This window comes from Apodemus sylvaticus, chromosome 12 (genome assembly GCF_947179515.1).
Source record: "Apodemus sylvaticus chromosome 12, mApoSyl1.1, whole genome shotgun sequence".
Classification (NCBI taxonomy): Eukaryota; Metazoa; Chordata; class Mammalia; order Rodentia; family Muridae; genus Apodemus; species Apodemus sylvaticus.
The window spans coordinates 103,166,615-103,179,185 of record NC_067483.1 but is presented as its reverse complement, the minus strand read 5'-3'; the positions used below and the strand labels follow the sequence as shown (position 1 = coordinate 103,179,185).

Sequence of the window (12,571 nt, the reverse complement as noted above, 5' to 3'; positions counted from 1 at the left end):
ATCAGGTAGCTCACAAAAGGCTAAGGAAATGAGAATCCCTTGGAATCAAGATTCACATTTCAAAAAAGCATCTTCAGTCAGTACAAATCTTATGCCTACAAAAGATCAAACATTTTCCTATTTTGTTTTGATCTAAAAAGTAAAAAAGTGACTTTAATTTTTTTGTGTGTACAAGCAGTGACAAAAGCTGTCTTACTATCACAAGCTTCAGTTGATGTCCTGTGAGAAAAATCTTCTGAAAGAATCAGTGGTATCTTTCCTTAAATGACTATGAGGATAAAAATAAAAAGCAAAAGCAAAAGACAAAAATCCAACAGGCTGGGGCACGGAAGTGCACTGGGGAATTACTTTCATATGACCACGAAAGTTGTGGGATTGTAAAGATAATATTAATGCTTTTATTTACTTCCTTCTAAAAACTGTAGCCTGAGATGCTGGCAGCTCTAGTAAAAATGTCACAGTAATAGTTTAAATTACTGTCAAGAAGGAAGATTGAGATTCACTTCTGCACAAGAAAACCCTGTTACAAGGCTCAATACACACAAACACACACAAACACACACATACATACATACAAACACATATACAAGTACTCACAAACACACATACATACATAAATACACACAAATGCACACATACATGCACAAACACATGCACACATACTAACAAACACATATATAAGAACATACACACATATACATACATGCATACATACACAAACATACACAAGCCCTTACAAACTACTTAGACACAAAAATATGCTTACACACAAAATCATGCATACGCCCACACAAACATACATTTAAGTGAAAAACATTGATGCAAAGAAATTTTGTATGATTTCTGGATTGTTTTTCAAATTAAAAAAATTTAAATGGGAGAGTGGGGGCCTTTGGTGTAGGACCTCGGCTGGACGCAAGCAGGCAGGAAGCTTTTCACACACAACTGCACTGTCTGTCCATCAGCTGATGTCCTGATTATGCTCATCTTAGGGAAACTCATTAGTCTGCACGTGTGTGTGTGTGTGTGTGTGTGTGTGTGTGTGTCTGTGTGTGTCTGTGTGTGTCTGTGTGTGTGTGTGTCTGTGTGTGTGTTACATATGTGTTACATTTCAATTCTCAAAGATTACTACCCTAACACATCCATTTTAAAAACAGTGACAATTAGAATAAATCTTCCCTAGAACTATGTGTAAAAAATGAAAAAGGGAAAAAGGGGATGAAATAAAAGAAGACACTTTATCACAATCAAAATCATGCGAATTATTGCCACAAAATTCTACTTCATGCAGTATCTTCAGAGGTTAAAAACTGTTGAGAAGCAAGTAAACACATTCATTTCCTAGTGTGCACATGAGTGTGAAAGACAGTAAGAGGGTGGAACAAAGAATAATTATGTGGGAACAAACCTCAATAGGACAGTTAGAGAATGTGAGCATATTTAAGTGACTTAAATTAGAAAGAACAACATACCTCAAGTTGAGATGGATCAACTCCACAGCATGGGACTTTAAAATGTGCTTGCCAGTCCTGGTCACCAAGCCTGCCTTCCAATTTGTAACTGAGGCAATTTGGAGGCGGGGAGGGCACAAAATGTGCCTGTTGAGAGATTAGAAGAGGAAATTTTATATAGTCTGCAGGCAGTATTTTACAGAAATCCTGGTTGCATCAAGATACTTTATCTTAAAAACTACAGATATAATATACTCCTCTGACCACTCAAACGCTTGTAAAAAGAGTTAATTACTAAGGTGTATAGCAACCAACAGTTAAATATATGAACCATAATAAAACAACAATGAGGAATAACAGAATAGCTCACTGAGGGGTGACAGGACAGGGGAGCCACTCAGGGCTTCTTGAGTGCAAGCCTGTGTGCTAAGAAGCCAAACCAGCATTGCACTTAAGATTCTTTCTTTAAGGAGGAACTGGACAGTCATGTGGGTATCTGACACCGGGGCTGCCAAACAAAAGTTCTACCACTGAGCCACACTCCAGTCAATACCCCAACTTACTCCATTTTCTTCTACTAATCATCAAGAAAATCATTATAAACCTTTTTACTCACTGTTGAAGAACTATTTATCAAGCTTCACATATCAAGTACTAGAAGCTGTGGGGAACACCAAAATAAGACATGATCCCTGCTCACAGGTTTATAATCTACTACAGAATAAAAGCCATGTGCGAAAACGACCTTACATAAATATAGTGTTAAGGCAAGCACAGTAGATCCTTATGATTTAGGGAAGGATGCCTTCCCACTGATATGTGAAAGAAGCATCTAAGCAAAGGCTGCCTTTGTTCTAGGCCCCGAGAGACCACCAATATTCCTCTAGAGAAGTGATCTAGTTTCACTAGGGCGCAGGGAGGATGATGGATAAAGCAGTAATAAATGGGAATATGTGTGGGTAATGGAACTATTGGTAAGAGTCCCACAGTCCACTCAGTTGCTATTCTGTTATCCACTAAGTGATCAGCCAACTCTACAAAAAGACAACCTCAACACAGGGTAAATATTAATATTTTTAAAGAAAGTACATCTATGACAACACATTAAAACATAACTAAAAGGAAGCTAAGAGATCAATCAGGGAACTATTATAATAAACAGGTAAAATAAGCAGACAAGGCTGATGAAAAAAAAAGCAAAGCACAAAAGACACTGTGGGAATGAAATTAAAGCCCTAAGAATGACAGACAGGACATGTGTAAGGACATGGGACAGATAGCTCACTGGTTAAGAGCAAGCTGCTCTGGTGGAGAGCCCAAGTTAGTTTTCATGTTGGGTGGCTCACAACTGCCTGTAATCTTGTAATTCCAACTCCAGGGGATCCAATGTCTTCTTCCAGCCTCTGTTGGCACTTGCATGCATGTGCACACACAAGCCCCCCTCCCAAGATGCAGACACATACACACGATTAAACATGTGGATCACAAGAGCCAATGTGACACTAGGGATCTGGCTGGCAGCACCTTCTAGAGAAAGGAGAATACAGTTGCGCTCAGTCTGAGGAGCAAAGGAATGTGTAATTTGGGGCAGGAACAGTAAAATAACCTTGGGGCTTGAAAAGCTAGCAGGGTTTAAAGAAGTGTCCCTAGGAACAGACAGCTTGTTTTCCACTATGGGAGGTTTAAAAAGAAAAATCTAGAGTGAGCAAAGGGCACCAAGACAGTTGAGAGAAGGATATTGAAGATCTAAGCCAGAGGGAAAATGATATAAAGGGTCCTAGGAGAGAATGTGGTAAGAACACAAATGAAAAGGTTCTCTGAAGAGAGGAAAAAAAAATCCCTCAGACACAAAGGAATGATATAGACATTTTTCCCTGGTAAGAAATTCAGGTATTAAGGCCAGGCAGTGATGAATACCCCTTTAACCCCAGCACTCAGGAGGCAGAGGCAAATAGATCTCTGAATTTGAAGCTAGCCTGGTCTACAGAGTGAGTTCTAGACAGCCACGGCTACCCAGAGAAACCCTGTCTCAACCCAACAAAAATAAAGAAATTCAGGAATTTGGGTGTGTGTGTGTGTGTGTGTGTGTGTGTGCGCGCGTAAATGGGACCTACTCAGTCTACTCAGTTGCTTGCATATACGTGCTTTGAGGACCAGACACTTGACATTGAATAACCAATTAGAGGGCATCTTCCATAGGGAAGACAACCTCTCTCAGCATCCCTTAGTTGCCTGTAGTTCTTGTCTGAGGTTGGGGTCCCATGGGATTTCCCTCTTCCACTTTTCCCCCCTCATTGTCCTTGTTCAGGCCCTGCCATATTGTAACAATTAAAGAATATGAGGCCAGAAACTTGAGAAGGAGCAAGGGTGGGGCCATGGAAGTTGTTAGAGGAAGGAAAGGGAATGGAGAGAAATGATGTAATTATATTTTACTTAAAACAATAATAAATACACTTAATGTTTTTAAAAAGAAACACAGATATTACAACTCCAGTTAAGAGCACAAACTAGAGAACAACTGGAGAAGAGAAAAGGAACAGTCTACTTAAAAAGGCACAATGAAGGTCAGAATCCATGAGCAGTGACCAGAAGACAGGTCAACTGCAGAGAGGGATGCCCCTGAAAGTACTTAGGAAGTCTCCTCCCAGTCAAGACAATGTTGGCTTTAAGACAACGCATTGGGCTTAGTAGTTAAGAACATGTACAATTTTTTTTTTTTGCATGGGATCCAAGTTCAGTTCCCAGTACCTACATGAGATGGCTCACACCTGCTGTAACTATATCTCCAGGGGATTTGATAATCAGGTGCATACATACATACATACATACGTATGTACATAGGTGCATTCATTTTCTCTCTCTCTCTCTAAGATTTATTTATCTTTTAAAATTTAAAGAATGTTTTTATTAAAGGCAGTGTAGTTAGGAGTTGGAAATACTGACACTGAAATCTGAAATACTGAAAACCAATAAAGGGTTCTGAATGCAGAGAGTAATGCCTTGCTCCAGAACATATAGCCCAGGAAAGAAACAGAACTTTGGGAACTATAGTGATCACATACATTCCCACACTGATGAATTCATGTAAAAGAATTAAAATGCCAAGAATACATTTTAGACCAAATTATTTGATCTTTATTTATTCATAAACCCAATTCTAAAAATATACAGAGCATTTAAAAAAAAATGGCTGCAAGTTTACTCCTGGCTAAAGAAATTCCCCAAAGCAAATAAAAACTGGAAATATTTTGAACTATATCACATATATGATTTGAATTAAGGAGAGAGGAGATGTCTAAGAATATTGCTTCATTAGCAGACATGAGACAAAGCTGAGGAGGTAAGCCCCGCCCCCCCACCCCTTACTGCTAACTCCTACCTCCAGGCCCATGTGATCCAAAGTCACATCAACTCTCTACCCAATTAGTGAGGATTGCATTAGGAGAACTCAGCACTTTTAGTCCAGAATCCCTCTAGAGACCAGGGAAATGATGAGTTCCATCACATGGCCAGTATCAACAGCCACTGAACAAATACCTCAGGAACATGGACAAAGATATTTATCTGCTGTGCTGGCAGCCACTACAACCAGCCTTCCTAACAGAGTCCTTTCTGTAAGGACCGCTGTCTAAGTGACTTGTCATATAGCTTTATAAAGTAGCATTAATACTGTGGGCCAAAATGAGATTGATCTTTGAGCTTCGTGGTCTCCTGTTGTCAACAGTGCGTTATAAAACCAATACTAAATACTTTATAAACAGGTCTCCCTACAGTGTATTAGAGAAACAGTGCATATTTCATGCTCCATATTTAGGTAGCCACATATCCATCAGGCTAATGAATTATTTATTAGATACCCCGAAGTGCAATAAGAGTCAATAAACTAACTTCTGAATACTTGTATGCAACTATTTCAATGGAAATTGTAACCTGGATGAGAAAACATTCTCACTAACAATGGCAGATGGAAGACCCTCTCTCAAGTATACCATTAGAAGGGAGCACATACGTTGAGAGAGAGAGAGAGAGACAGACAGACAGACAGACAGACAGAGAAGAAATTCCTGTCTAGAAGATAATTTTTGTTACTGAACTTTAAGCGATACCCAACACCATACACATTTCTTCTGTTTGTATATACAGGCCTCTGATTCCCCCATCCTCAGGGAAATAATAATTGGTAGAAACATGTCTATCATACCTCAACTCAGAAGACAGCTCCTACTAATGCTTTGCAGTTGTGATCTCAAAGAAACTATGCAATGCCTTGAGAGTGTATACAACAAGGTCTGTGATATACATGCAGTAAGGAATGCAGAAGTTATTAACCAAAGATTTAAAGGAACTTTAATTTATTTTTTTTGTTTCTTTTTTTCTCCCCTTGTATTTTTGGTTAAAGCTGCCAAGCCCTTAGATACATGTGATGCAGTCCCCAATGCCCAGTCCAACATCACTAGACTAGAATTAATCAATGGTTAATTCTACCATTTCTGAAAGAGGACCTTCTGTTCTGGAATGTATTCCAGCCCTTCAAAGAAAAAATTTCTTCAGCTGGGAGTTATTTCTCAAACTATCAGAGGCGTGGACCTCTGTGTAGTATTGCGGTGCCATGGTTTCACATGCTGGCCACATTAATAGTGAAGAGCAAGCATCTGTAACCCACAGCTGTGTGTGCTCCAGCCCCAAAGCACCCGCAGGGCCAGTGCCAATGCAAACCACTCTTCCCGTCCCACATCGGAACCACACTGGTTTTCTTCAGGAGCCAGAGACTCGAGATACAGTTCTGAAAATGGGGTTTTTGGTACTTTCCACTCACGTGATGGGTATGGACTGTCAAGAAGAATACTGTCAGGGTCATTGGCTCTTTCCTTCTCCCCACCCCACATCAAATGGATAAGCTAGAAAGGGGAAAGTGAAGGGGGAGTACAGTGGAGGACAGGCTCAATGAATAGCAGATACATGTATAAAATGTGCGTGTATGCCCAATGAATATATACAGTGAAAATATTTTTTTTCAGAGAAGGAAAAACAAAAGTTATAGTGTTGAAGTATCCTAAAAAGCCCCTGGGAAACAACCTAAACAGATAAACATACAGGGTTTTTCCCCCACAGTATTTTTAATTTTCTTCCTAATATCTTATAGTTTTATTCCTATAGGCAAGAGTTTTGAAGGTTGAAACACATTTTATGAGGGTTAGGTGAAAAAAGCAGAAATAAAGGAGGAGCATGAGAGAGATGATTTCACATTACTTTCTCAAAAGACACATCCCTGAGTACTAGGCATCATGAAAGCGGATAGCAAAGCACAGACTGAGACTAACTTCTTTGTATTATTTTCACTACTACAACCACTACTGTTAGGATGACTCTTCATATTAATGACTTTGGTATGTAGACAAATTATAAAAGATGCAGTCTCTGACCTCAAGTACTTATTGATGTCTGTGGGGATTTACCACTCCTGCTAGATTTACTTTCTTCTTCATACTCTAGCCCAGAGGAAGTGATCATCACTCAAGACTTGGAGCCTTTCCATGAGTGGGGTTTATATATGGCAAGGAGAAGGGGTATTTGCCCTTGGACACAGATGGTACTAGATCCAAAGCTTAGTGAGTCTGGTTTGCTTGCAGCAAAGAGAAAGACTAAAATTTCTTTTTAAAAAATGACAATGATCTAACTGAGCTTTATTAAAAAAACATAAGTATAAAAGTACACAGTACTCAGTATTTTATCCTATCACGCACATGTATGCACTGAACTGGTATCATACAGCTATCTCCATATGACTCAGCAGCTTCTGCCATACAGCAGCCCATGTGCCATTTATTCACACTGCATGCCCAGCAGTCAACTGTGTATGTGGTTAGAAGTCCAGCAAGGAGACTTTTTTTAAACATAGGATTGACCATCTGTAGAAGCTTTTACTTACAGGTCAAATCACTTAACCCAAATTTTCTACCTCCAAATGGTAGTAGTAGAAGTAATTCATAGAATCATTGTGAAAACCAAATACTTTGGTTAGTACAAAAGGTTTACCTAGTTTCTAGACATAGATACTCAACAAATATGAATCTCTCTGTCTCTCTCTATCTCTCTGTCTCTCTCTCTCTCTCTCTCTCTCTCTCTCTCTCTCTCTCTCTCACACACACACACACACACACACACACATACACACACACACACATATATGCACAGTATGTGTGTGTGTGTGTGTGTGTGTGTGTGTGTGTGTGTGTGTGTGTGTGTTGATTTCAAACTAGATGGCTTTGGGCATTTTTGTTTGGCCTGTGTTTTAATTAATGGCCAGCATATAAAGTTCACATATAAAGGGTGAGTTAAACAGAGACAAAAGGTAAGTGTTGGGAAACTAAAGGTATAGCATAAATATTCCTTTTCAACAACTGTAAACTGGGGTGGAACAGAAGCTACTGTCTTTTTAGCAGGCACCCCTCCCCCACCAGTCTCTTCAACCATCACCTGTTTTCCTCATTTTGTTGTTTGCCTGGCTACTTGAGCCTTTCAAGTACTACATATGGAGAGTTCATTCCCACACACAAAGGAAAATGGTATTTAAACAAGGCTGGCCTTGAACTCACTGAGATCCACCTTCCTCTGCCTCCTGAGTGCTGGGATTAAAGGTGTGCACCACCATGCACAGCTCCAGATGTTTTCCATTGCATTTTCTTTCAATCAATGGAAATCTTTTTTCTGAAAAATGAAGATGTGAATTCTGAACATGGGGGAAAAGCAGTGCAGAGCCTGGGTGTCTTAGCCTTTGTAATTTGAGGCATCCTGCGGGTAGGTTGGGGGTGACTAATTTAATATGATTGCTTTACAACCAAGGAAACTGAAGCTAAACACAAAATGAGTTGTTAACAGAACCAGGACCATTTTCTGGGCTTGGGTCTACCATATTGCTTTGACAGCAGAGTTTAAAGCAGTGGCCATATATTGAAAACTCATGGTATACCAGAGTTTCTCCTACTGACCTGACAAAACCAAATATTAAACTTTCAAGAAACTTCCCAGGCAAATTGTATTTAAACTGAGAACTTAAAATAGGTAAGATTGGAAGTCATCAACAATTGGACAGATTCAAGCTCTTTGCATATAGCCCCATGAGCCAGACAATGAACTTTTCCAAGCACAAGCCCTGGTAGATACTCTGACTCATGGCTAACTTCAGCACTGGGCATTCTATATACGGTACATAGAAACAACAGTGTTTCCATGCCCTGCTTTCCAGAGATTGCAAAGCCAAGCCATATCCTAAGAGTTAAGGAAGAAAGAAAATATGTCCATTGGCTAAGATCACTCACTCTATAGGCATAGTGACAAGTTACATAAAGATGGAATTGGTCAAAAATCCAGCAACTAGAATTCTTACCTTAATCATTATAAATAGACAGAGTCTAAGAAACATAAGCCTGCATTCAGTGTTCACCCGCTGTATGCCAGATACTGTGAAAAGGATCAAAATTCCCCTACATACATTCCATTTTTCTTTTCATAATCCTTATTATAAAAATGCAAATAAATAAAAACACTACATACCAGACCCAAAGCCTATGTAAGGTAATGAACTTATGTTCTGTTAGAACTGCAACTCAAAGTGGAATCTATGAAGTTTCATATTAAATTTTACTCTTTAAGTATTGAATATATTTTATGTATTCATCTAATAAAAAAAAAGCCCCAAATCCATGACAGCATTTCAATCAGAAAAAACTACTCTGTTCCCTTAACTCATCAATGACCTGAAATCAATGACCACATCATTCCCTTGTGCTTAGCTTTTCTTCATGTTACAGGGTATCCACAAGTACATTTGTCAACATCTACACATACGTTAGTGACTTGATTCTGCATGAGAGAAAAGATGTGATTCATTTGTTTTTGAGGTCATGTGACCTTGCTTAATAGTGTAGATTCTAAGTCCTATATGTATTCTAATTTCTCTATTATATATATGTATATAATCTATATCAGTGTGTGTGTGTGTGTGTGTGTGTGTGTGTGTGTGTGTGTGTATTAGAGTAGATTAGTATCCATCCACTTGACCTGAGCCAGCAGGAACAGAGGTCCTGAATGACAAGGTGTTGAGTGAAAGACCAGGGATAAGAAATAAAGAAGATGAGAACAACGATGACAAAGGCTATAGTTAGGACCAGAAGCTCTTCTATAAGCCTATGATGCAGTCCAAGCAAGTTTACTAAGAAGTACAGTATTTGAGATACTATTTGTAGCCAAAGTCAGATCATGTTGACAGAACAAGAGATACCTCATATGTATGTGTGTGTGTGAGTGTGTGTGTGTGTGTGTGTGTGTGTGTGTGTGTGTATGATTCCCATTTGTATCAAATACTTTTTATTTTGTTTTTCATAAGCCCCATGAGGTAGGTACTAATGAGGTAGGTACTAATATCAATGTATCTCCCTTATCAATGAGGAAACTGAAGCTAGCAGGATGAAATCACTTGGCCAAATCTTGTTGAAGTGAAAATTTTAGACTGAGTGGGTCTACTTTCAAAGCATGTACTCACCTCAAATGTTGTTTCATTTTTACCATTTCCTTGAAAATTGTTAAATACTATCTTGATTCTTTAAGAAGTAAAAGTATTTGTCAATTGTTTTTCAATCTGAACACCACTTAACATGAATCTCTTTAGGGCTTGGGGAAATTATTTCCCAGAAGAGTTTAAACCAAAAGAAATCTGTGAATACACCATTTTTAAAATTTCAATAATCTATCAAGTTTATCCTTTTTATGTACAATAATTACATATTGTACAACTAACATGTACATTTTCGTGCTTTTAGAATTTGTTTTAATTTATTATGATATTTCTATGGAATATTATGTAGCTGTTAAAAAGAAAGAGAAAAATGTAAGTGATCTCCAAGAAAATCACAAAAGGTGCAGAAAATCCTCACTGTCTGTGGCATTACTGTCTAAAGTATAAAATAAAAAGAGAGGACAAAGGAGAGAAGAGCCCGATACTGTGGCCTAGACACACAGATGACCAAACAGAGTTACAGGGTTTATAGGTCCAAATAAGCTAAGCAACTTTGTTTCTTCTCTGGAGGAGGCTGGAAATAGTGCCCATGTCTTCAGAGTTATACCATTTTAAACAAAGTCCCCTCACTTCCTGACTTCCGGGTTAGTCAGGCAGGCATGTACAAACCCTAAGTGGAAAGAGAAGGTGTAAATACTTGCTCTCTTAAAGTCCCCAAATCAGTGCAAGTGTTGCTAGCTGCAGTATGAATGCAGCAGAAATAATTTGGTCCTGAGAGGACTTGTGACAGCACTCTAAACAGGAAGGCATCATGAGGAAGTACACAGGAGCACTGCACCTTGGACAGACAGACGCAAGGAATTAATAAGAGGTGAGATTATATAGGTCAACTGCACAGGCCTTGAGACTGGAGAACCATGCTCTTCAACCAGTCAATGAAAGCTTTGTGGTTTTCTAGGAACAATAGGCAGTGAATATAAGAAGAGAGAGAGAGATCGAAACAGTTAAGTATTCAGTTGGCAGGGGTTGGGGTGAGGGTTGTATGTCCACATTCCCACAGAATACAAGGTACAAGAACAAAAGGGCTTGCTGTTTTTCTGTATGCTACAAGTATATAAACACTTGGAAATACAGTATATTTAAACAGAAAAGGGAAAGCCCATGACATGGTAGCACCTGAGGCCCCTCCACCTGCAATTAGATGAAATAAATTAGCAATTTACAAGTACTTCCATTTTAAAAAGATCATGTAGGATAACTCAAAAACTTGTTTACAGAAAATTTTAAGTATCAGTATTTGTATTTGTGGCCCAATTTTTTTCTACCTCAAAATAATTTCGCAAATTGAATACAGCAGAGTGTTGGCACTATGTTTATAGACATTTTCTACCTTATAATCCCCACTGGAAGCTCACCCCAAAACAACAGCACCTATGGCTTTGCTATAAACTACAGAGACACTACGCCCAGTGTTTACATCTCTATAGGGGATCACCTGTCCATGCTCTTTAGGAAGGAGCCTCTTTCCAGAACTCACAGTAAACTACTAAACCAGGAGGCCAGTGTATATGCTCTCTCGCACAAGCACTTAAATCTTTGTGATTTTCCACACTCAAGAGCCTTCCTCTCAGGCCCCAAACTCAGTGTGTGTGAATCAGACCTTTGTAACTGTTCTCATATAACTGTTCCCTGCCCATTTCAGAGTTGTGTTAACAAACAATTAAACCTCCTACTCGTTGGGGCTTAAAAGCAAATTCAAGTGTTTAACTTCTATAGTCTTACCACATTTGGCAAACTGCCCAGTATTCAATGGTATTTAAGAAATTTGGATGAAGGAATGAACACTAGATGAGGAGAGGGGCTAAGCCCAGGGTGTGCTTCTCCAGGCTGCTCCCTCAACAGAACTGGAAGCCTTTACTGACTGAGCACCTTGCCTTGTTTTGTTTGTTCCCTCAGCTCCTCAGCCTGTCAGAGCATTCATCATTAGCCAGTAAAGACTCACTTGTAAGATGAGGCATCTTCATTACTGAATTTTGTTGTTTCTTTTAAAGTTTCTAGTTAGAATCATATTTTAAAGGTTTTCAGATCAAAACAAAAGGAAAATAAAATAAAGAACTGACAAAGTCCAAGCTAAGGCCAGATTCATGAAGACGTGCTTCTAAATGTCCTTTCCTAAATATTTAACCAACTGTAGACAAACTGCCTAGGGTACCATGAACACTTGATGCTGGCTGAGACAATGTAAAAGAAAGTCCTCCATCTTCCTCCATGATCTCTTCAACATGACATTCTAAATGCTTTTAAGGAAAGCAAGTGCTACCTCTAAGAAACCACAAATTAAAACCTTCAAGAAGAACCTCTCTTCTGGCTGGGGATATATCTCAGAAGAAAGTGCTTGCTCAGAATACATACATACAAACATACATACATACATACATACATACCCTCTCTATATGCCCAAAGAAATGCAGCCTCTGTTCCCTCTCATAACACTTCTTTATCCCTTATACTATGGATTCATCAATTAATCTTAGTCACAACTCATAAGATGTAAATGTTTTTCTGGAATATAAGCTCCTTCATGGTATATTTTCCTAAGCAAATT

General features: G+C 38.8%; 1 protein-coding gene across 1 annotated transcript in view; it reads right to left on the bottom strand.

Moving 5' to 3' along the window:
- Window positions 1-12,571, bottom strand: part of LOC127697107 (uncharacterized) — a 154,823-nt gene that overhangs the window by 90,713 nt on the left and 51,539 nt on the right. Inside the window, exon 5 of the mRNA XM_052199947.1 lies at window positions 1,473-1,598. Coding sequence (XP_052055907.1) covers window positions 1,473-1,598 — 126 coding nt within the window. The remainder of the gene's footprint in view (window positions 1-1,472; window positions 1,599-12,571) is intronic.